Below are 25275 nucleotides of genomic sequence, written 5' to 3' on the forward strand. Positions count from 1 at the left end.
AGCAGTACTTTGTGTGCAAGTTAAAATACCAACCCTTCCTCCCAGGTAGGGTAGGATATGCAATTGAATACGCTTTATAACACATATGAAAATGAGTCAGCTTTAGCAATACTTGCTTCTTAATGCTTTATAAACTATATTAAAAATAAATCGTGCATGCAAATATTTTGTTATCATACCTTGACCTAGATGTTTATCTCCTGCTCTAGGCTCTTCCAGTCTACAGTTGCCACTCCCACTGTGTAGGGTGAGTTCTGAAAGGTTTGTACTTATCTCTGTATCATCAAAATCCATATGGCTTGAAAAGGCATCGCCCGTAAGGAGTGGGTCTATCACCAGCGGAGAACAAGGTGGAGATGGAGAAGAGAGGGATGACCTTGGAGATAGTGATGTCATGGATTTTGGAGTACCAGACAACGACCTCAGAACCTGTATGCGGCTGGTGGCATCTGCTTTGTGAGTTTTTGCTACTTCATTTTCATGAATAGTGGTGATACAGCCTGATGGCCTAAATCCAGTGGCTCCTTCCAAGAGCAAGTCAATCTTGTTTTGATAGTCTGAGTCCAGTTGCTCCAACTGCTCCAGGTGCTCGTAGTAGAGGTCAGTGAAACTGGCAGAAGTGGATGAATCCTGGCTGGAAGTTGCAAGAGATCCTCTGCTAGATGCAAGGGAACCAGGGCTGCTACTCGAGGAGAGGGAAAGCATGCTGGTGGAGAGACTGAAGGAGACAAGTCAAAAAACAGTTAGACCTCTCTCTTGATATTTAAGACACTGCAGTATCACCAAGTCTCCAAGCCCACACAGTACATTGTGCTTTGTCAGCTCAGGCTGTGTGTATTAGTCCCCATAACAGTCCAGACTCAAATTCTATCCCGTGGAAAAGTTAGGCCACTTTTTAATAAAAATAGAGTTTATCCACATTTTTCAGCTCACCATTATCAATCTCCCAAGAACCTTTGTTTAGCGAAAGCAACATTAAAACAGTTTTAAAGCAATCAAAAATTAGTGACAACATTCTCCTCCCACTTCTGTCTGGAAAAATCAGTGGTTGCCGTTGATCTCCAAAGCACACCACAAAAAACAGGAAGGTTCATGCAAGCAGATCGAGTTATTGCAACTCTGTACAGAAGAAAGCTTGTATTTATCTCAGTCTCAGACCCCAACTCAAAAGGGTAATATCACAACTGCTTGGAACTAGCCTTCACAACAGACAGCAGTTACAAGAAAATTCAAGTGATTTACCCATGTGAGAGGCTGCTTCTTGGCATTTAGGGCCACAAGAACAAGGGAACAAGTTTGGGCTGGACTATGAAATCAGTTCTCACAAATTATTTATCCCTAGAGATCTAGTTTAGAGATCTGACAGTGAAATTAGTTTTAAGCAAGTGCTCAGTCCTCTAGCACTGACTACATATATCATCCTTAGAAATTCCATTTAAACCAATTCTATTGCTCCAGATATTAAATATTTTGCTCATTGACTGATTAAAGATCCTTAATGCTCGCTTCACATATAGATTAGCTATTAAAACAATTCTGCATATGTACGAGTGGTTTAAGTTGCCTCACTGAAAAATAGTGAGGATGTTAATAAGCCTAATAATACAATTTTTATGGGAAAAAGCTAGAAACTTTAACAAAAAATTATGCCTACGGCCTTACAAGAATTCAGGACAATTTTGGCACAAAATGCCTTCATTTGTATGCCAGATGTGTAGCGCATCATGTTTGTTAAAAAAAGCTTTGGGTGAAATGTGACAATCGAAACACGATAAATGTTTTTGCATCTTGGCAGTATACATGAATCTGTCCAGGACCAACAAACTTAAAACTCTTAAATGCTTCACTACTGAAAGGGATTGTTTTGTTGTTGCTGATTTGTTTTTAACATAACCTTTTCCCCAGCCCACTGGTCTCAACTTCATTTTGTGCATACCTTTGAATGGCAGACATTTGGCATTATGGGGTTAATAGCAAAGGCTTATTTTATGAAGGTGCATGCCAAGAATGCTGGGCACATAGTTAGGAAAAAAATTAGTTTCACATGCTTCTCGGTCACCTCAAAAGATCCCTGATCAGCTAGAAGACACCAAAATATGATGCAGTTCTACTGCACAAGAACATCACAGATAGTTGTTCTCCGTGGTGGCTTATTTACATATCAGTCTTGCACTATGATTTTTTTTCCAATCTTTTCAGTATCATCTTCATAAAACGAAACAGTCCAAGTGGAACAGAAGCTATAAACAGAATAAGTTCAGTACAGATAGGAAAAACCTCAACCAAACAAAAACCACACCAAACACTTCCTAATCTGAAGGCTGAAGATATGGCTGCAGCTGAAGAAGGTTTGGCCTTACTGTTTACAGTCATGTATTTATCTTTAAAAACAGCAACTCTATGCTCTTCCAAAAACTACAGCCTGAATAATCAGACCACATTATGACTGCAAAAATATTTCTATATACCACGTGAATCACAAAAGATTCATAGATATTACAATTCATTGTCTACATGGCAAGCATCAGTATACTCGGAATTAATTCAGAGAAATATTGTGACATATTAACACGTATTACTAAGATTCATTTCATTTGCTGTACGAGTACTAAGCTAACATACTTTATTAATAAAGTACTACAGTACCTCAAACATTCAGAAAAAAAATATCACACCTTAGCCACTGAACTGTTACACATCCAAAACAAAAGGGATTGCTGAAACTCATTCTGTTGTCAGAGGCACAAAGTTCCTTATCCCATTCTAAACAACCTATCTAAATGGGGTGGGACATATTACCCTCAAGGTTTCTCTTTCTACCTGGGGATTCTACCTTCTCTTTTTTACCTGGGGATCTTGTGTGACTACTATAAACAAAAGGCCTTTTACATCAGTCATCTGGGAGATGAAGCTGTTAGAGAAATGGCAGTTACGTTATGTGCAGTTAAAGAACCTGTAACTTCTGTAGGAGGTTACGTACCTTTTCAGCTGGGTGTGTAACATTGCAACTAACCGCGTTGTTTCTTCCAGTTCTCGGACTAGCTGATTTCTTTTGCTGTTCAACTTCAATCTAAGAGGAAAGAAAAGAATAGATCTAAAGTACCATTTACAATTTAAAATGAAGAGCAAAGGCAAGTACTATTCCTTCCATGAAATCCTACTAAAGTCAAGGAGAACACAGTACAAAGTGGAACAGAATTCAGACAAGATGCACAGTTGTTTACCAAGATGTGTAACTCAATCCTGAAAACATTCACAACAGTGAAGACAATTACAGGTACTACTATGGAGGTTGATGTTTCTAGGATCAGGCGTCACTAGAAGTCTGAGGGATGCTGCTTGATGTGCACTACTGTGTTCTTATATTTACTCTGCTAATAAAGGCGTAAGTGCTTTCATTTGCTTTCAGTAAGGTCCACAAATGACTAAGGTTTGTATGATTTAGTTTATAACCATCTCATTATGGCTTTACGTGATTTAAAGGACTTCAACAACATCTCAGTTTTATTTCACACCTGGACTGGTTTAAGACAAAACATGTGCAGTTAGGTGCTGGCTCTCTAACTAGGCCATCAGGCAAGAAATCCTTCCACAGAAGCAACCTGTTTCTTGGGTACACTTATACAAGACCATATTCCTAAAAATCAAATGACAGTGTTCATCTTACAGCAATATAAAAAACATTTTTTGAAGCATAGATTTTTCAGGCTGGTAAAAATCTTGTAGTTGAGACTTCTGAGACACCTAGAATTTTTCCAGTATGATAAAACCATGAAAAATCCACATAGGAAATATGTAGTTTGCATACTGAGCATGTAGAATAAATGAATACAGAGACGCAGAAAACAAATGCAACACATTTATCCCATATAAATTGAAGAGCCTCCAGCTAAAGGTAGCATTGCCATAGCCACCGACATTAACACGCACAGATTGTAAAGCAGCAGCAGACAATGCCCAATACAGCATTCAACCTCAGTGTATGTTCCCAGGAGACCTCCTACTGCAACGAGCAAAATTAGGGAGAATAGTTGTGTTTCTTTCAGCTAGTTCAGATTTACAGGATAGTCCACGCAACACCCACAGGCCTGTCAAATATCAGTTCCTACAGGAGTCACGTACAAGGATGCTTAGAACAAACAACTTTTTTTTTAAATTTAAAATTCCATCTGTTAACATTTACCAAGCTCCAGACTGCAAACCAACCCTAGAAGCTGCTGTGAGGAGCTGGCTGAATGGAGGAACAGCATAGTAACCTGAGCTATTTTGAGCATTTCTTATTTTCATACAGGATCCATTTGTAGGAAAGGTGCCCCAACAACCCTTCCCCTCTTGGGGATTACCGACTGCAGTCAGTTTCTTTTGGGAGATGGTTACAGAACCAGCCTCACAGAAGTCAGAGTGCACTGCTATTAGCATTCAGGCAGGAGATGCTGCTGCTTTCTCCTCATCATCTCTTGCCCAATTATGCAAACTCAGTCCTATTCCCAGTAACCTACCTCTCAGTCAGTGCTTTGCTTTGACTGTCTCTAGCAGCTTGAAGGTCTTCCTCTAAGCGTCTTCTCTCTGCCTCCAATCTCTCCACCTCTCCTCGAGTCCATTTTCTGGGGCTAATAAATCGCATTTCTTTCAAGAGCTCCTCCTTCTCATTAATTAATATTAGACGATCCTGCTCAGAATCCAGCACTCCAGGCCAGGCCTCACTGTCAAGCTTAGCCAGTTGTATTTTCAGGTTTGCTATTCTGCAGCAAGAAGGAAAAAAAGGCAAGCAGTTATTTCATGAGGAGTGTCCTAGCTAATGCTCAACACACACATGAAGATGTACCATGACCAACCACACCTTCCACAGCCCTGAAGAAGAATCTTCAGCTCAAGGACAGCTAATCTCACCCTTTATGTCATCTTTATGAGGGCGCAGTCAAGTACGGCACTGCCAGGAGGCTGACATGCAAAAATGGGATTTTAACTCAGGTTTGCTGCCAATGGAAAGCCAAGTCCCTAGTTAACCTGCAGTTTCTACCAGTCAAGGAATAGCAAAATAGAAATTCTGGATCTAAAAAAAAAATCTGTCAGACACACTAACTAAAGAGATGTTTCATATGCCTTAATGACCTCATACTACTAATTGTGGAGAGTATCACATGGTACGTATCTGATCTTTAATCAGGTTTATGGAAGAGAATTCTACACTCCCTGCACAGAATTCAGATAAGCTGAGAAAGACCACTGGTCACTCAAAAAATTAGAAACGAATTCTGTCTTTACAATGAGGAAGTTCACTACATGCATGCTACTACTAGAAGAATCCAACCATAGGCTGAGCTTTCTGGACATATTAAAGAGTTAGGCTACTTCTGGCACAGCAGGGACCTGAGGACGTGACAAGTTAGAGGGATTACAATCCTACCTAAATCCAGAGTCACTTGTTTGCATGAACGTAAAGTCTATGTTGATCTGAGGTATCATCCCAGACTGCAGTTTAAAGTCAGCGTCACACCACACTATCTCAAGCAGGAAGATTACAAAGAAGTCAACAGCAACACAGATCTAGCATTTCACAAGAGCTTTGACAGACAGAAGAGGATAACACAGCTTGTGGCTGTTAAGGAGGCTGCTCACACCACCTATCCGCCCATTTCCTATTTCCCAAGTGTCTGAGCTGCTGTGTCAGCTCCAAAAATGATCTGCTTCACACTACAACATAGAGAGGCGAGCCAAAAAACCTGTGGTGGGTCACGGTACAGAATTGAGGGCAGAAATGTCAGTCAACCCAGGGAAAGCAGTCTCCTTAGTAATAATCGTTGACCTACAACTCTTCATGACCTGCGGGGATAATTACTGGAGTTCAGTGAGAAACAGTAAAAATAAAGCTGAGTAAGAGTTACAATTGACTTGCATTTCTGGAACTTGCACATTTAGAAGTGACAGAGTGGGGAACACGGAATGGGGAAGGCTGAGTGGGCTGGGGAGGAGAAATTATGAAAGCTTAGAATTCAAACAATGAGAAAGGCAAGGTATCTTGTAGGAAATAATTCACCTGACTGAACGCCAGACAGTTGAGGCATGCACGCCCCTTCATGTGATTAACTACTCATCTCATTGAGGTTTTAGTAAACACATGAGAAAAAATAATTTGCTGTATATGAAATCAAAGCCCAGTGCTCACCCCCCTTTAAAAAGGGTTTTGGGGATCTGATGGAGTTACCAGACTTCAGCTGTGCGCAATGAACAGTCGTGGCTACTAATCTGGATTCTTCCAGAGCCTGGTTTATGCTACAGAAGTGCAAAGGATGGTGTCCACTACCCAACTAACCCATCGTGAAGTGATTACAGAAATAAAACGTAGATCTGGGTAGCAGCAGCTACACAACTGCTGAATGGCCTCGAAGAATAAATCTTTGTCTTCCAAGCTCCACATGCCAAGAGTAACTCAAGCCCCAACACAGCCTGCGAAACAGAGGTACAAAATCAGGCTCACACACACCGACCTGCCTACTCCATCACAGGACACAGACTAGATCACCTGTTTGAAGTCGAGCCTCATTTTTTCTGTAAACCAATTCCTCACAGCAGGTTGCTTACTCTAATTCAAGTTCCATAATTGTTAGAGATTCAACTCAACTATTTTTAGGTTTTCTTCTGAGCTATTTTGTTTTTGAGTGCCTGATCAAGTGCAACACTGTGCTCCAACAAAGAATTAACAATGGCATTAATTCAAAATCCAAGAATTCCTCTGTGTATTTTGAAGGGATATGAGTTTAAGAGGATTGGTTGGCATTAATCTGATCACTTCTGGCATACATTTGCATGGATATGGCTTTTCCAATGGAATTTTTTTCTCTATGCATTTCCAAGTCTAATAGCTTTTTTAAAGCAACTCCAGCTTTTGCCTTGCTCTGCAAATGATCATTATTTTTCCCCTTTTCAGTTAAAAGTAGGTTTACATATTCTGTTTCTCCTAGTCCAATGGAACGGTATCACTACAATAGAAAAGGTTGCAGACTGACACGTGGCTGAAAAAATCAACCCTTCAGCATTCCCCGAGTTTAAGCTACATCACTGAAGTGCCATGCTAGGTTTGCATTGCAAAAACCATCAGCAATACTGGCCTCAAGTCACACAGACCCTTTCTGAATGGCTACTAGCTTGCAAGACCAAACAAAATACGGAATGGGAAGCTTAAGTTTTATTTAACTGTATTCTTAACTAGAAAAGGTAATTGTATGACTTACTGTTTTTTTTTCCCCACTTGGAAAAGCTGTTATTTTTTGTGATATAGACATAACTTGTAAAAATTTTTAGTCTTTTTGGAGCTAATGCAGAGTACATGCATCTGCAGAGAAGTGTACTTCAAATATCTGCCTCCACAACCAGTAATCAGTGGGTGATACTAAGAGATCAGCCTGTTTGTCAGAAAATTCAAAAAGGAAGGTGTTCTCTAAAAACTCACCAAATACCCACCATTGTTCCACAGCTGCTAAGTGACACTAAAATATTCCAGCTCAGAAGATTCTAAAGCCTACCTTTAAAAGCCCAGAGTTATCCAGTCATACAAAACCCAAGCTGAAAGATCAGCTGCTGAAGGAAGTAAAGCAGAGCATGGAGCACAACTGCTACACAACTGAGTTACTACTTTGTCTGAAGTTGTACAGCATAGTTAGTTGCATCAGACAACAGTCGTGCTTCAGGCTCTGCTGCAGTAGTGCTCTCCTTGTAGAGATGTAGCAGTGCCACCTCTTTTGACAAGATACCTATCATCAGTTTCCAAACCAATTAACCTAAAATTTGTCACTGCAGTCATCCTCTGCTCTTTTTGTATAGATTTGACATGAAAGGACTCTACTCCAGGGCTCCCATTGTTTCACTGAGACGTAAAACAAAAGGATTTACTGTTAGATGAGGGAACACACAAAACTGCCCCCTAGCAGTTCTGACCTGAAAAAGTTCCGCAAGATATTCACCTACATCGGTGGCTTTAGTCTGGTCCACAACAGTAATGTAACTGTGCCTGCTACTGTCCACTTTCAAAATCATCATTCTTTGTAAAACTAGTAGCTCTAACCTACCTAATAGGAAATCACCTTGATTTCAAAGTCTCAAGTTTTACCTTTCCTGACAACGCTGAGCTAATAGGACAGATGCATCCCTACCATTTGACTCCATAATACATGCATGAGCGAAGTACTCACTTACCTATTGTTCTTGGAGCATTTTAATATTCCACTGTAGGGACAGAAAACGCTTCTAACACACAACACCAGGAGGAATTTTCACAGCAACATAAGGTTCCTTGTGAGTCACCAAATCCACAGTATTGTTCCAGCTTAAAACCAGTTAATGTATTTGTTTCTGCAGCTCCTTCTGAAGGCTATGCCAAAACCACAGCACTCTGATAGCTGGAGATCTTTTCATTTCACTATCAATTATTCATGCCCATTCAGATCCACCTTTTCTCAATGTTTTTTAAAATAATTTATGGATTTTCTCATAGTTAAGACTGACACGAGGTTTCAAATCTTAACTGCAAGACTGTGTTGTATGCACTTCTTCATCACTTCAAATGAAGTATTAGCTTGCCTTTATAAAGTTCTGTCTCTTTTTTTTAAAGAGTATATATTTTCTCTTCAGGTTTATCTTTATTCACTTGCCCCTTGGAAAAGATACAGGCTAAAGTAAGAGTGCTTCATCTCAAACTGAAAATGTAAAGTCAGGGTAAATTAAATTGTAGCCCTGAGCAAAACTTAAAAGTAAAGAACAATTTTAACACTGAAACATTAACTACTGCATCTAAGGGATTAAGAATATATATACTTTTTTTTTTTTTAAAAAAAAAAGGATGATCCAAATATTACTGTAGCTGTTAATCTTAGATTGCCAAAACAGTTCTGATAAACCTTTTCTACCCAGAAACGTGCAAGCTCCTGTCCAAAGTAGCTGGGCACACATATTCTTTGTGTGTAGCTGTGACAATTGCCACAGATGCTGATAAAAATTTATGCCACAGAAAAACATGGCCTGCTGACCATACCAGTATACTCAAATGAGAACACTGAGTAACCACAGCCTTAAGCCTTATTTCCAACCAGAGACAATCCTTTCTTCCTTGTATGTATTCCAGGTACAGACTGTACCATACATCTGAAGTTTGCTTTTCTGGAATAGGCAAGTCCCTTTAGAATAGTTAAAAACAAAATCACCACCACTGACGGCCACACCTCTGAACAAGGACTAGGGCCACCAAAGTACATGGAAAGAACATTGCTTCAGGGTTTTTCATCTAACTGCAGTATCAATCCATATAAATATAGGGACCTCCTCAACAAGTGAGTTAGCTATTATCAATTAAAAATACATCTCCCAATCTAATTTAAGCAAAAGTTTTCTAAATAGATGTGATTTTTAAAGAATTTATTCTTCATTCATCTCATATCAGAGGGCAAATGTAAAAGCTTACATTCTTACAGGTAAGCAGACAGGCACTAAAACTGCAGCCTTTTGACCGTGTCTCAGTATGCTAGGTGTTAACGCAATACACATTTCTCCTTATCTGACTTGAAACCATGCAAACATTCACTGCATTTAGAGTAAGGTAAGGACATGCCTTTCGGTACAGTCTTCTTATTTGGAATGGGGAAGCATTGGCAACAGGCAGGAAAACCACTTATGTTCCTGCAGGTGTGGCTAGATTGAGTTCTTGATGTGTTAGTCACTCCTTAGCAATTTCTAGGATGGTTATTTATTTCTTACATGATAATGTTGGCCCAGAAAGCTTGTTGCCTCACTAGCTCAGAAATTAGCATGTTTATGTAGCAGTAGCTCTGGATTTCAATCTGAGTTGCATCTTCAGAATAAGCTGTATGACAGCCAAAAGGTAAAACAGACCGAAGAATTACCTTCTTTTTGCTTCTTCATATCGAAGGCGTAATCTCACTTTCTCAGCCAACTGGTTATTGCTGCTGGTAATAAACTGAGACAAAATATGAAGTCAGCAACTTAGTAACTGCTCCTAGTTTGACATTCCTTCTTGAAATTGATGGTGTTACAAGTTACATTTGCTCTTGACAAACTACTTTACCTAGTTAAACCAGTCGCATAATGGGAAATATTTCCCTTGATTAAATTTTTCATGATTGTTTCAAATGCTTAAAAAATTCACAGGATTCAGAAGCTCTTTGGCCTCGCTCACCATACAGGAGAACCTACCACATGTAGTCAGGCTTTCATTTTCATGCACACACAAGTAGTTTTGCAATATTTCTTCTTAACTTTTGATTGCAATCACATTTTGGTTTGTGTTACATCTTGCTTTGGCTGTCAAGTCTTAAGGACAAGGGACATCCTATCAAGGCCAAATCTGCAGATCTTTAATCACATGTATGGCCTTGACTGCAAATGGCCACGAACACTTAAGTTCAAAGGAGAGGCTTCTGCGATGTCCTGAGAGGCACACAAGGTAGCCACAGCATCGCTTGATTCCTTGCTGAGGCTGGCACAAGCCTGCCAATTATGATCTTGCTGCACAAGTGGGACTGAAGACTTATGGAGCACTACACATGTTTAATGGCATCAAAATATCCGCACATATGCTATCATTCTCACTCCTTAACATTCACAAGCCGAAAGCAAAATGCACTCTTAAGGGAAGAGGCCTCATTAGAGCTCAGCCCATATGTAGCTGCTGAATGTTTCTGGTCTAGTAGCATATCAGTTTTATAAAGAGCTATGGGAATATTCACATCTAAAGAAGCTACACCTACATACAAAGTAAAACTTCCTTTCTTTTTATTCTCACCTGGGTTGCTCTGACAGACACAGAGCATGGGGTAACAGCAGGCTGATTTCAGAGATGCATTAACTTTTGCATTAAACAAAAATGAAGGTCACCCAAGTTTAAAACAGGAGATGGTATCATTTCACAGATACTTCCCACGCCTGAAACCTTGTAATAAGGCAGTGCTGTTCTAGTTTCAGAGGAATGTTTCCAGATGCAATAGGTTTCCCACACTTTACTTACGTTTCCTGAAACATCTGTCTGGGAGCTGACATCCAGGTACTGCCTTGGTAACGAAGGGCTGGAGCTTTCCAAGGACATGTTGCTGGCCCACAGGTCTGACTGTGATCCTCTGTCATTCACGAAGCTGTCTTTTAGCCTGGCTAAACTCTGAAACCACGGAAATTCATCATATGAGCTCACTTTCACACAAAATACCTTGGCAGCTACACAGCTGTAGCCAAAAGGACATGATTAAGGTCCAGCCGTTCCACGTGTGCCCTCAGAGCCTGCCAACGTGAGGGCAGGCATGGCTGGTCTGTGCCTCCCACAGCACGAAGCAGCCCGCCTGTCTGAGCACTCAAGGTATGAGCACACTCTCATGCCCACATGCAGACAGGCTCTCTGCTGGGAGCCTGAAGGAGGAGGCACACCAAATGGGCCAATTTTTTTCACAACTTCTGCAGATTTGCTCTTTGACAGCAGAACAGACAGTCACACTGGTTCATTCTTGACCATTAAACCAAGAGACAAATGTCCATCTCTAACCAAACCAAGTGCTTACTGCTGTTAGTTATGATATTTTATAATTATTTCCAAAACTGATGAATAAACAGGCTACAGTTCAACCACGATATAGAGCTACTTTAGTAAAAAAATAAATCACATATCTGAAAAACGAAATACTTAAATTACTTCTCAAGTTCAACTTTATATGAATGGAGACAAAATACTATAAAGTCACATTGTTTCAATACCTGAATGAGGTCTTGCTTTTCTTTCTCCCCTGATGTGATGGCCTTCTTGAGAGCTTTCATTTCACTTAAAATGGCTTGTGCCTCATCAAGTTTGTAGCCACCTTGAGTATCAGACATTTTCATGTCAATTCTGCATGGAAATTAAAAAAAACATACAGTAAGCAAACTCTTTATGTAATGCAATTAATCATATCATCCTAGATGCATACATCTTGATATTCACTGATAAGAAATCACACTAAGTATAATAAAGAAAAGCAGTGATGACGGGTTCTTTGTTCTCTCTGTTAGAAGAATATTAAACTTAGAAACTCTGATTTTAGCCGTACAATTGCTTTGACTCCTTAGGAAGGGAGAAGATGAAAGGTGGAGCAAGTGTTTAGACAGACTGATGCTCATTACCTCGTTTCTAACCCAGAGATCAAGTTAGCCATGTACTGTTAGTTTATTGTTAGTATTGTTAGCCGCTACGTATTGTTAGTTTAAGTAAAGATTTTGAAAACCTGACAGATCTCTCACACACGAATGTATCTGCATGCACAACCTAATTACAAGCCACCACATCCTCCTCTCTTCTCAAATGACTACTTACTGAAGTTGTCACTTAGAAAAAATTGGTAGGATACTTATCAGTGACATTACTGAAAACATGCCAGTTGCATATCCATATAAAGGTGAGTACCCAACATTTTTTCTCCCCTTCCCTTCCACCCTGATTTTTTCCTCAGTGACCTAAAACAAGGACTCTTATAATTAAGGCAATGGGTATATTGCGTCATCAGTATTGGGCAATACTGAGCAAAACGGAATACCATTTAAATGATAGAACTTGGTTCAAAATCTTTTCACCATGAAGTCAGTTCTGATGTAGCCAATTGCATACAGGTAAACATTCGAGCAAACTAACCCCCATGGCTTTGACTTGTATGTGCCCAAAGATCTCAGCAGCAATGTATTTCAGCTTAATGTTCTTTAGGCAGCTATTGATAAATGTAGAGGGGGATGCATTACAAGCCAGAGATGTTCTGCACTGAAAATAAGATCTTCAGAACAGACTTACTTCTTCAGTGTCTGAAATCCATGCTCTTTGTACTGGAGTTCTTGCTTCATGTGAGCTACCTCTCTCTTGAGTTTATTGACCTGTAGGAAGGTGTTACATTTTTGGAGGGATACTTCACATGAGTATTTAGGTACAGAACTACCCACTCAATTCAGAACTTACTCAGTGTAGACAGTACTCTCTAGACAAAGTTTCCAAATATTCACTCCATCTCAACAGCAGCTACCAGCCCTGACTGCATCTTCATCAGCACATTATCAATGGCTAGAGATTTATCTAGTACTTGGATGTCACATCATTTAATCGGGGGCTCAAGGGAAGTTCCAACCTCATAAGCAGGAAAGATGAGAAAAATTCAAAGGACAGCAATGAAAGCACATGCTGATTTTACCCACTGATGTTTAAAATCCTTCCAGTCATTAAAAAACGTTAGGTATGAGGACTGGAGTTAGACCACAGTGATACAAGCCATCCTCCAACATACCAAATTAAAAGGCCCCACTGCACGAGTAACACAGCAGGATGATAATACATATTGTAAATCCACTGACCCTACAGCTCGCTGTTTTATATTCCTCTGCAGAGGCCAGACTGACCTACTTTACTTCAGTCCTTTCTTCTTCCCAAAGTGAGCTCTGCATGAGAGAGCACACTGCTGCTCCTAGCAGCGTGCGCTGAGCTCACGACAAAACAGCTGCCAGTCTCTGGAGAGAGCTCGCAGCTCCCTGGTGCTGCAGTGCACCAGGCAGCCAGCACACAGTTAAATATCCCACTGTGGAGCGAAACATACTATCAGCATTCAAGAGTCTGAGGACTATTAGTAAAACAATAGTTTCAAACTAAGACCATAGCATTTGAGAATTCTGCTACTTTATCTCTTAAATAAAGAATGGCAACATTAACTCTTTCGACTGCTTTGACATCTCTTAATATTTATCATGAAGTTTGGAAAATATCTGAGGATTACTTGTGGCAAGCAGAAGTCCAGTCATACTTCTTACCCTTGATTTTGTAGTAGCAATCTCTGCTTTGAGAATCTCCGGGTCATACTTGGAACTTGACGATGAGCCAGACAGCACTAGAGCAAAACAAACACTGCATTTAGCGGCTTTACCACCATCCCCATCTCCTCTACCAGCCCCACCAAGAATTAAGGCCTCCCATCACTCCCTCCACACATGGCTGCCATGGGCTTTTTATCCATTTGCCAGAATCTCTTCTCACCTCCTGCATCTCCAAAGGCATTTAGCACAACTGAAGGAAAAAACACTGCATAAAGGTTTACTTTAGTTTTTAGACTTGGTTATTGTGTAAACAATCCACTGAATGTTTAGAAACAAAGCAAAGAATAAGAAACTGAAAAACGTGATGTAAGCCTTCTCACAGCCTTGAGAACATGACCGATCATCCAGTGTGTCACATCGTATTAAATCAATGTCCCATTAACAGCAGAACTCTCTTCTCAGCAGCAGTTAAAACTCTTATGCTTCAGAAGGTACAGAAGCTCCCCAAAGTGCAATACTGTTAGAGGTAGCTGTAGGCAAGGGAGTTATTTTGATCCTTGCAGCCATCAGTTTATGCCCTATAAAACACGGGAAAACATTTTCTGTTTGGTTGCTTTTTTTTCTTTTTCTTTTTTAACGGATAGACAGCATCACACCAACGCAATTCACATTCATAACATATTGTTTTATTATACCAGTACTTAAGTAGAGCACTGCTTGCTTACTTCAGAGATAAGGGATGGGACCCTATTCAAATTTTTAAGAACCCTTCGATATCGGGCACAGAATGAGCCACTTGAGTTCACTACCACTAGATATAACCCAGAAAGAGTAAAAAGATGGCTGTGCGGATGTGTCAGTCCTTTGATGTTGCTATCAAGAACAAAGTTTACAGTTGTAAGGATTATATAAAAAAACCTTCTGGAAGACTTGCAGGAAATACATTCTCCTCTGGACATCTTCCACTGGCAAGAGGTCTGGGAATGCCGCTCAGGATTAACCTTCTTGCCTTGTTTCTGTACTTTGGACAGGTGAACCAAGGAACACAACACAGAATCTCCTCCCCACCCCCACTGCCCCCCCCAACATTTCTTGAAGCCCATGTTGAAAATCTGCACACCGACTCTAGCAACTGAGGAAAACAGTAATAATGTTCATAATAGCTATCCTTTAGAAAATAGGCATTAAACAACGATTGCTCATTTTGTCTCAAAAGCAAATGAAATGTGCAGAGTATTTGATGTGGCATAACATACCCCGGTGCTCTATCAGAGGACCAGCTTCAAGCATTTTACTGTCCTAGAGGGATCACGACTGAGAAAGTCACTTCATAATACTCACAGCTGGTCTGAGAGCCCAGTTTGTGCTCCCACACATCATGAAGCTGCCGATATTCTTGCTGGGCCAATTCAAGCCTCTGCTGTTTCACTTGATAGATCTCCTTCTGTGCAGCAATTGCCTCTTGGGCTAGGACAAGATAGTCTTTCAGCATATGTTCCTGCTCCCGTCGCCATTGCACACGAGGATCTTCTATCTGTGTAGTTTCTTAAAGAGAAAACAAAAGGAGGGAAGATCAATAAAATGCAGGCTTGTATCACTGCCTGGAGAAGCTCCACCATTTATGACTATTTTGAATTTGCCCTGTGCCCCTTCCCCCATTAACAAGTGGAATAAGGACATGTCCCTTTTTTTTTTTCTGCCTCCTTAGGAAGTGATCATTGATCTGCAACAAACTCCATCAAGCTCTTATATTCTGACTCGTTCTATAGAATACATGCCCAAATCAATGTACAACTCTCCAGTTCCTCTGATGCTGAAGCCAATGTGGTTCTGCCTCTTAAAACATTCACAGAAGCATATGCACACATAAGCACTGGAAAAGTGACACCGAGTGTCAGGCTTATCTTTATTGTACCTGGTTTATAACATTTCTAATAAAATAGCTCTGCTATTTCACCGATAAAACAACTTTCAGAAAACTTCATTGCCACATGACTGCATTCAAGAATGTCAAAGCAAATACAACTCTGCCTGTCCTCTTTGGCTGCAAAGCATCTGTTATTAGCAAGGGGAAGAAAATTAATTCATTCAGAGTCCATACGTAAATACAAAGAATTGCTAAATCACAGAGTGCATCTGTGAAAGTGCCTTCAATTGCATTATATAAACAGCATCTCCGGAGGGGAGTAAACATTTCCTTCACTGAAAGAAAACTCAGCAGTAAATCACTGCAGAATACAGGAGGTGGAGTTAAAGGAAAATATTTTTGTGGTAACGTAGGCAACACAGTCGTGAGCGGCTACATCACCTTCAGCTCCGTTACCCCAACACAACTGATACGTGGCTTTTGGGGTTTCTAATCAAGGAAAAGCCATAGGGGTACAAACATGCAGATGGTCCTAATGCTAATTAGGCAGATTTGTATTTGTCTTTTTTGTGATGAAGTGTCCAAAATACTTTTCTCTTTCAAGGTTATTTCACGTTCTTGCTTGGAACAGGTTCCAACATTCAGTTGACTAAGTGCTCTGAACTGTCCAAACTACCATGCCTGAACAAGCATGCCTAGTCACCACATAATGAATAATTAATAAAAAGGAGCTGCTTGAAACTATCAGTAGGAATCTAATCTGCATATCTTAAGAGCCTCTTTAAATATTTAGGAAGAGCTGCCATGGAGGAAGGTAAGAGCAGCTCTCAGTGAGTCAGGAATAAGACGAACACTGCAACATGCAGCATCTGGGAAAGAGCGCTAGCAACAATCCTAGAAGCAGAAATCGAAATAAATAATTTTACCCACGGGATGGACACTCAGCCACATTTTCACAAGCTGCCCGTGATCATGCTGAGGAGAAAATTAACAGGAGACTCCAACAATAACTTGTTTCAACAGTATCTCAAGACCCAAAAGAACACCAGGCACTTCAACTTACATAGCACAACCTGAACAAAGCTGCAAAAGTAAGATGATTAGAGAAAAAACTTTTAAGAGACTAACAGTATAGTGCGCAGAACTGTTTCAGCAGCAAGTTTTTATAGATCCTGCTAGCAGAAACAGGATTTCAGCTATTGTGAATACTGAAGTTAACCCTGAAAAATTGTCCCAAAATAACTGGAAGGGCAAAAACAGCCACTTGTGTCAGTTGTAGGTGTTGATGCACTCCCAAGACAAACACCGCGGTCTTGCTCACAGGGAGCAAAGGAAAACTCAGCAAGACAGAGCAGCATATCAACTCCAAGTCTGAAAATCCCAGCCCCCCATCTCTATTCTTGCCCCCTAAATCCCATTTTCCAGATAACCACTATCTACATCCAAAGCACGTAACTCTCTTTACTCCATAGTTGAGCCAGAGAGGGAAGTCTGCTGCAAATTCCCCAGAGAGATGCTCCTGATACCTGTGGCTTCTTCAAGCTTCCATTTTTTCCTTCAACTAACAGCCCATTCTTACTGTAACTGCAAGAAAGGCAGTGGAGGCTGCTACAGGGACATCTCTCTATTATAAACCACCAGGAGAAAGACTATAAAGTCTGCTTCATCATCCTGAACACCTCTGTTACAGGAGCTGAGACACAGTCCAGGTAACATTAAACCCATGCAAGAGAAAACCTTAACCAGCTTTTTGAAAAATCAGTAACACAAACACACTCAGAACAACTGAGTGAAGTTTTTTAAGCCAGCAGCTGCCACGTTTTTAAACATACAGCCAAAAACTCGTGCGGAAAAAACACAAGTTTTAGTAATTCAGTATTGTAATATAATTCTAATAATTCAGTATTGCGTATGTCGGCAACAAATCCAAGGAGATGTTTGCTCTCAAAGACCCGCCCCAATTAAAACCGTCTTACCTCCGTACCCCCAGAGTATGTTTCTTCATCTCTCAGAGATCCAGCAGCTTACCTGGCATTTAATTCAGGCTATGGTGCAGCTTATCTGATAAACAGCATGCACAGCACAGAACAATAAATGCTGTACTGTTCATCCACAACAGCTCTTTACATCAACGCTACAAAACCAGGGACAGGTGAAGTTCTTCACCCCTGAGCAAGTGCACCATTCACAGCCCACATGCACACCTGACCCACAGAACACAAGCTGAGTGTCTGTCTGAGGATAGGGCGGGGGGAATAAGTCATCAGCTTCTCTGGTAAGGGAAGTCAACACTAAGAGATCTGACGTACTTCCACAGACTGTTAGACGTTTTTCGCCCTTGCTAGAAATTTGGGAATTCATTCTTCCGGGTCCCCCTTGACTCTTGGCAATAGGTAGAGTAACGAGGGATGGAATGGCGTTTCCCTGTTCTGTTCTACCTGCAGATCCTGTGCATCTCTTAGAGGAGGGCACTGGCAGCCCACCCTTCCTACCACCACACTCATGTGTGCAGTGAGGGGAGGCACCTCAAAAACCTCTAGTCCAAGGGAGATCACTGCCCCAAATGCACACACCACCTTGCAAAGCAAATGCTTGGCAGCAGCCAGCTCAAAGACAGGATGGAAGCACTGTTACATCCTGAAACTACTTAAAGGGGAACAAAGCATTCACCTCTTCCTTCTTAGTAATCACTAACTGTATCCCCTTGATTGCAGCATCAGGCTTTGCTTTTCAAACATGCAATCATAATCTAGGAAAATGTTGGCCAAAGGGCTCTCAATTTGCCCACAGCTACTAAGAAATGCAAAATACATTCTGAAGTCAGATCCAAGGCCTATGGGTTATTACATCATTTGTTGTTCTGTACTTTTTTTTTTTAAATGCTGTGCTTGTCATAAATAAATCTTCATATCTGAAGAATGTGGCCTTACCACGCTTGCATCAGCACCTAGAAAGAAAATCATGGTTTCTTGGGGCAAATCACATTCCAAAGAAGTTCCACCAGAGTCTGAGACACTCAGGGCTATGCATGAATACTGTATTAGAAATATTCTCAGTACTTAATTCAATTTAATTTTATTTATTTTGCCCCAGAGAGAAGGTTAGAAGTATTCCCCATCTCACCTGTTTTTAAATGGCTCCTGGCCTTAGACTGAAATTTAGTCTGTCGTTCCTGATAACTAGGCTCAAATACTTCAAGTCTGCAGCAAGAACCAACGTGCCTCCATCCCTTCTGCTGACGGTTCCTTCCTGCACAGGGATCTGCAGGAGACCTTGGAGAGGAGGTGGGTTTGGACACTCTCCAGAGAACACTTCACACGAACCACAAAGATGAGCCTCTTGATTAGCTGATGGTAAGTGGATATGGTTTGCTTTATCATGATTTGCGTTAGAGCTGGCTTAAGAAATAGGGTCATGATTTAATTTCTCTTCTTTTTAACCTCTTAATTGAAATTCTAGCTCAAGTATTGTAGCCTCTGGCATCTTACAGAAGGTAAGCTTGAAAAGCAACTGCTGTTAAGGAGGTGTCAGCACGGTTCAAAGCTGTAACTGCACTCCCTTGAAGCCTGTGGTGCTTTCGAGTGGCATGGACTAGGGAAAACTGCCCTGCACCACACACATCTCAGGCCTAAAACCAGATCTTTGTGCATTCACAGAGGGGTCAACTCAAATGCACAGCTAAGGTCTTATTTTGTTTGTCCCAACTACGTGCTGAAACTTCTGCTAGCTGCAACACTCAAGAGGTCCAACAAGTATTTAAAAGTATGTAAATAGTACGGTATTGGGAAGACAATATCTAAATACAAATACTGTTGTCATCTGCAGATCTGCAGACACAATCTTTGTATTGCAGAGGGCAGTTAGTGCTTTTTGAGAACAGCCGTTTTTTGTTCTCCCATTTTAATACTCAGAAGTTGGTAAAACCAGGAACATGCAGTCTCAGGCCAGTTGAAAATGTGGCCTCTCTGAAAGGAAGGGAAGCAATATGAAGATAGCTAAGACATATAAAGTTGACTTCCACAGTTACAGTTTAAAAATCTTGTAACTTGCTGAAAAAAAAAAAAAATTGCTGAAGTTCTCAGTTGAAGTCACAAAAGCAGTTTTGTTTTTCATTTTTTAAAAAATTGTCAAGGTACTTTTGTCCTTCAGAATTTTTGCTCTTTGCATTAGCTACAAAAAGCTAGCTCTGAAAGGACCTGGACATGCCTCTGCTGTGAACTTCTGGAATGCAATCACAGTGGTTCTCTAAAGAGAACAAAAGTCACTGATTTATTTTGTTTATGCCTTGTTTTTCAGGGAATTTGCTCTAGCACAACTTATTTCCTAACAACATCTGTAATGACATATCCAGTTACGAATTTTCTTGCATATAATTCAAATGAGCTTGTAAAGCACAACACTTCTGTTCTATCAAGCAAAGGCAGTAAGCAGTGGCTTAGTTTGAGCATATAGCATAAAAACGCCACAAATTTAACACTTTTCCTACTTTTTTCAGGATACCCCAAGCTTAATTGAGAGTTTCCTCTCTAGTAAAGAGAATGTGAACTCTTGCAGCTCTGGGAGCTCCATTAACCATGCAAGCAGTCATTCAGCTTATCCCTGCCAGGGAAATCAACACAAGACCTTTGTACTGTTTCTGATGGTCTTGCCACAAGGACAAATTCCAGACTAAGAACAAACTCCAAATCATTGCTGCCTAGTCGGACTCTTCAGCAGAGCCAAATCTTAGAGAGGTGTGCCCACAGTATCAGCTTGAACACGACTACTGATCTGAAGAGTACAAACAAAAAGGTCTCATATCCCTGCTAGAGAGGGGGAATGAACTCCTGTGATGCAGGACAGGATTTGAACTGCACCTGCTCCAAGACATGCTGTTCAGCAATTTTGTGTTCAGTACATTTTAACACGGGTACAAAACAATCACTCTGCAAAACACACTAACGTGTTACTTACTGGTGTTGTGGTCTATGTAATAAACTCCAACCTGAGGATCATAAGCTTCTTCCCATCCTAATGGCAATTCATCGCTAATGCAGTCTGCAAAGGTGAGTGGTTTAGTATACCTGAAATGCAAAATAATACAGGATTAATAAAAGAACACTCCCACATGTCCATTCCAAGTAACAGAGCAGAAAACAAGTAGCACAAGAGACTTCCTATAAAACACTGAGAAACTTGGAAACTATTTTAAAGCTTTTGCTCTTATTGAATAATACCCTGCAAACTCTTCCCCTTCTTCGGCTACAGTTGCAGCAGGATGAATTCATTGTGACAGAGCTCCCAAGCCTGGTGTAACTCAGCCAGTACTTGTTCAACAAAGGAACTTTAAGAACTTTGCCAGGAACAACCCTAGACTCTCCGCTGAAAGAGAGAGATTGTTTGCGGGCAGATCCTGTATCAAAAATATGTAGACAACATGAGAAATGCAATTTGCATAGCATGAATAATAAAGGCGACACAATCAATAGCAAGTGATGAGGACTGCGGGACCACTTGTCATGCAACTCCAGTCATCTGCATGGCAATACGTTCCGTTTCATTAACGGCTAACTAGACTGGTTTCTCAGTGCCATAAAAACACGCAATCCACTCAGTGCAAACGAGGAAGTATTTTTGTGGAATTGCTCTGATGAGTTTTTCTACTAGAGACCACATCCAGCAACACTCTGAAGGCTTGCGTAGCTACAAAGCCAGCTCCTTGATCGCATCCTGCAGCTGCCAGTTACTGAGGCCGTGCTCCTCTCCTCCCTGGGACTCTCAGCAGCTCACTAGGTTCAGTCTGCACCAACTGACCGTGTTACTGCTGGGAGGCACAAGCCAGGAAGAATGAAGCTTGCAGACATCTCAGAGCACCCAGCTGCCAAAAGATGCCACAGGCCCACGCAGCCACGCACAAGCCCAGTGCATGACACGGGGTGCTCCTGGCATTAGGGCCACGACTTGGTGCTGGGGCCAGTGAGCCAGGCTGGCCAGAAGGGCCCTTTGAGCAGCAAGTGGCGGACACGGAGCCTCCCAGCACCTCTACCTGTTACGCTGCACGTACTACAAGCCATGCAGCCAGAAAGCAGCCATGGAGCTGTACTGGGCTGCCTGCAAGCAGCACTGCTCGGGAATGTAAGCGGGCTGAAAGAGCAAGTTTCCAACCCACAGTAAGACACCAAACAGGTCTGCAGAAATCCTTTGGATCCAAAGATAATTCAGCATGGCTGAGAGCTCAATAAAATGTCTTACGAAGTTTTGAGCACACTTGAGCATCCCTTACCTGGAGGCACTGAGCTGGGAGACCCACATGAGTATCTTACAAGATACTCGCAAGAGGCTCAATATGAAGTCAACATTTAGAAAGACTAAGGTACCTCCCCCAGCTGTAACCCAGAAATCTGCTAGATGGAAAGAGGGAGGTAGGAGCAAGCCAGTAATCTCTAAATTTACCTGCTGTTGCACTCCTCTTTAAACCCTTTGCCTTTGCCATCTAAAGCACTACCTGAATCACTGCTCTCTCGAACTGTAAATTTAAAGCTCTGAAGCACACACAACAGATTCGGACCTTCCCAGCACAGAACTGTTAAAAAAAAAAAAAGTTCCTTTATCAATGAATTTTCACTGAAAGGTTTATTATTTTTACCTTTTGTAATCTAGAGTGTACCAATAAGATAAGATGTTTGTACAGAAAACAGAGATTACTCAAGAAATAAAGCAGAATCTCAGTATTACTGATTGCTATCCCTTATCTTTGGGGGGTTTGCTATCCCCAGTCTCTGCCTGAAGATCAAGCTATGTGCTGCTCTGAGCTGACCAAGTCAAAGATGCACAGGGATAAAAATGCAAAGCAAGGTCACATGTGAGCAAGGATCCCAGGAGATAACACAGAAGAAAGTGCTGTGGCAAAACATGTTGGCAATTTCCGTTTGAACATTAAGGTTACCGCTTTCACCTCTCTGAAAACGCATCGCTTTTATTTAATCTCAGCAGTTCAAGCAAAAGCACCACAGGTGCCGGCACGGGAAGCAGCAGCTCTGAGCCCTGGGGTACCTGCACGCAGGCGGGGTACAGGCACACAGGGACACCGAGGCTGGAGCCGGGGAGTGCCCGCAGCGAGCGATCCAAGCAGTTCTCAGCACAGGGCAGTAATCAAATCAACACAACTGCACCAAACTCACCGGTGAAGGCATGCTGCAGGTATAAAACATACCTTGGTAGCTCAATTCGTACTACACACCGAGCAGAACTCTGCTCAAGAATCAGGCCTAGGATTACAATCAAACTCCCAGCCCCCTGCCCTGTGCTGAGCTCCTGCACCAGAGCCAGAATCCGGGACTGCTTTAATCAGGGAGCAGCACCATAATGCCAGCTTAAGAGCTCCCAAGTTCAATACCGAGCCCACAAAGTTTTGGCCTGGCTTTTGCCCAGACCGCTTTTGCTAGAGGCAGCTGAATTGCTTCTAGGCATGCCCAGGAGCTGCCAGGCTCAGCAGGGAGCCGGGCCCAAGCAGCTTTGGGATGTTTTCCTACCGAACGCAGTGCGTGAACTCCAGCCACTCAGTTCTGTCGGCTGGTGTTTTGGAGAAGGGCAGAAAGGTAGGAGCAGTGTGACAGAAGCCAACTCATTTCTGCTGGGAGGCTTGCCAGCAGTTCCTAGGGCTCAGAAACAGAGCATCACCTTTAAGGTTCACGCATTCAGAACATCTTTAAGGAGCACCCACCACCAAGCACCCCTGATTTATGCTGTCCTCCCTGGCTGAATGCAAGCCTGCAGCTATCCCATTTGTACAGACAAAGTACTCATTAAAGGAGAAACCTGTCATTCAACCAGCAAACAGAAAAGTAATTAGTTTTCAGAATTAAAAAAGTAATTCCATTTATTACAGACAACATATGTCATATAGCTATTTCCCCGAATAACTGCAGCTTCATAACCAAAGCACTCTTCTCAACTCCTTTCCCTTGCTGCTGCAGAAAACTGGCACAAATCAAAGAGGCAGTGCTACAATGACAGATTAAAGACATGCAATATGTTGTGTAGCCAGATTAATGAATAAACCATAACAAGAAAAAGGAGACATTACCCTCCTTTTTTCAAGATAGAGTGACTTTTGCTTTTGTTATGAAGACGAAAATAAACCAATTTTCTGAAAGGGGTCCAAAAATCAAGCATCTCCCTGAGCACATTCACGACGTAGCACAATAGATTAAACGAGTAAGAGGTAAAGGTTTTTCTCACAGCAAGTCACGATTCAGTTAGTTTATCACTTCTGCGTAACAGAGCTGAGTTTCTGCATTTGGGAAGTTAAAGCCAGAACACATCTGCAGAACTATTTCTTTTGAAACATCTCATTTGCAATTCACAAAGCTTCCTTGCAGCCTTGGAAAAGTCTCATCAATGCAGCCCGATCATGTTATCATTTAAATGGCCCTCACTGTACCAAGACTCAAAGCTGCAACTGCCTGGAAGAATGGGCTCCTTTCGCCCACTGTGCGTGCACTCTACGGAAAGGAGTCTACTAAACCACTTACGCATACTTACCCTCCGTGGGTAAGGAAACCTCCAGATGCATTCATCTGAGCTTTCAAGAGAAATCAGCACACCTGGATGTCCAGAAAATCCTGACTGGGTATGAATTCTGTCTCCAAAGAGTGGACCAAGTGTGTGTGTGTTCGGGGAACAAGTTGGTAGGTATATCAATATTTATGAAAGCCCAGCTAGTGTAGTTAAGAGATGACACTTGCAGGCACATGAAACTGCATCTTCCAGCCATACTAGGCATGCCCTAACAACCTTTAGAGCAGAAGTTTGACCAGAACTACCACTGAAATGATTCAAGAGCTTTAAAGCTGGAAAAGTAAACAGTGTGTAAAATTCCTTAGGAGAAACCAGCTTGAGCTAGAGGAGATTTACAAATCCTAGCCTAACTCTGGCCTTCTAGCTCACGAAAACGTAACCCAGCCATTCCTCTCGCACACCAACTCCTCTGTATCTCATGTTTTAGGAAAACGTAGTGTCCTGAAACACAGCACATCAACTTGGCTTTACCACACCTCACCTTAACTTCTCTTGGTTTTCAATACGTTATTTTTTCATGCGATTTCGTTCAAGAAATTCAGACTTACTTGAGGCAAGCGTAATCAATCATTAAGATCCCTGGAAACCAGGTACCCTTAGCAACCATCACCCAGCGAGCCAAGGGCACAGCTTCAGAATGAATCCTGATAACAGAGCTAGGAGATAACAGCCTCACGTGGCATGCTAACCTGAGGAGTATCTTTAGGCCTTGAGGCAGAGGCAGGAGAGGGGAAGCCATAGTCCATGCCCGCACCCAGCACCCCATAAAAGCACTGAGAAGCTTCCAGCTCTGTGAAACATCTGGCCCAAATAGCTCAAGTATTTGTACATCAAATGCTTTTCAAATCCTTCTTCCGCAGCAGCAGACAGACAGTTTCCTAGCTCTAATTTAGTAAGTCATGCCATTTTTAATGAGAGGTTTCTATATTTATGATTTTTGATTTATCACCTTCAGCTTCTTGCACGGATCAAGCTGGAAGCCAATGTTATCATGCACAAACACTATTAAATCAAAACTTGCTCATCTCAGATTTAGA

The 25275-nt window shown here is 41.5% G+C and overlaps 1 protein-coding gene and 1 long non-coding RNA gene across 5 annotated transcripts in view; one reads left to right on the top strand and one right to left on the bottom strand.

The window, feature by feature from the left end:
- The window catches only part of WWC1 (WW and C2 domain containing 1), a 70694-nt gene that overhangs the window by 19329 nt on the left and 26090 nt on the right, over positions 1-25275 (bottom strand). For 3 of the 4 annotated variants that reach the window (XM_083799357.1, XM_083799360.1, XM_083799359.1), the window contains exons 2-11: positions 20633-20742; positions 15154-15357; positions 13810-13886; positions 12809-12888; positions 11749-11878; positions 11015-11161; positions 9894-9967; positions 4500-4742; positions 2981-3070; positions 180-718 (exon numbers count right to left, since the gene is read on the bottom strand). In XM_083799357.1, coding sequence (XP_083655483.1) covers positions 180-718; positions 2981-3070; positions 4500-4742; positions 9894-9967; positions 11015-11161; positions 11749-11878; positions 12809-12888; positions 13810-13886; positions 15154-15357; positions 20633-20742 — 1694 coding nt within the window. The remainder of the gene's footprint in view (positions 1-179; positions 719-2980; positions 3071-4499; positions 4743-9893; positions 9968-11014; positions 11162-11748; positions 11879-12808; positions 12889-13809; positions 13887-15153; positions 15358-20632; positions 20743-25275) is intronic. The other variant, XM_083799358.1, reaches the window with a different exon arrangement.
- The window catches only part of LOC310881741, a 488814-nt gene that overhangs the window by 8369 nt on the left and 455170 nt on the right, over positions 1-25275 (top strand). The window lies entirely within an intron of this gene.

Source organism: Anser anser, assembly GCF_964211835.1.
Source record: "Anser anser genome assembly, chromosome: 14".
Classification (NCBI taxonomy): domain Eukaryota; kingdom Metazoa; phylum Chordata; class Aves; order Anseriformes; family Anatidae; genus Anser; species Anser anser.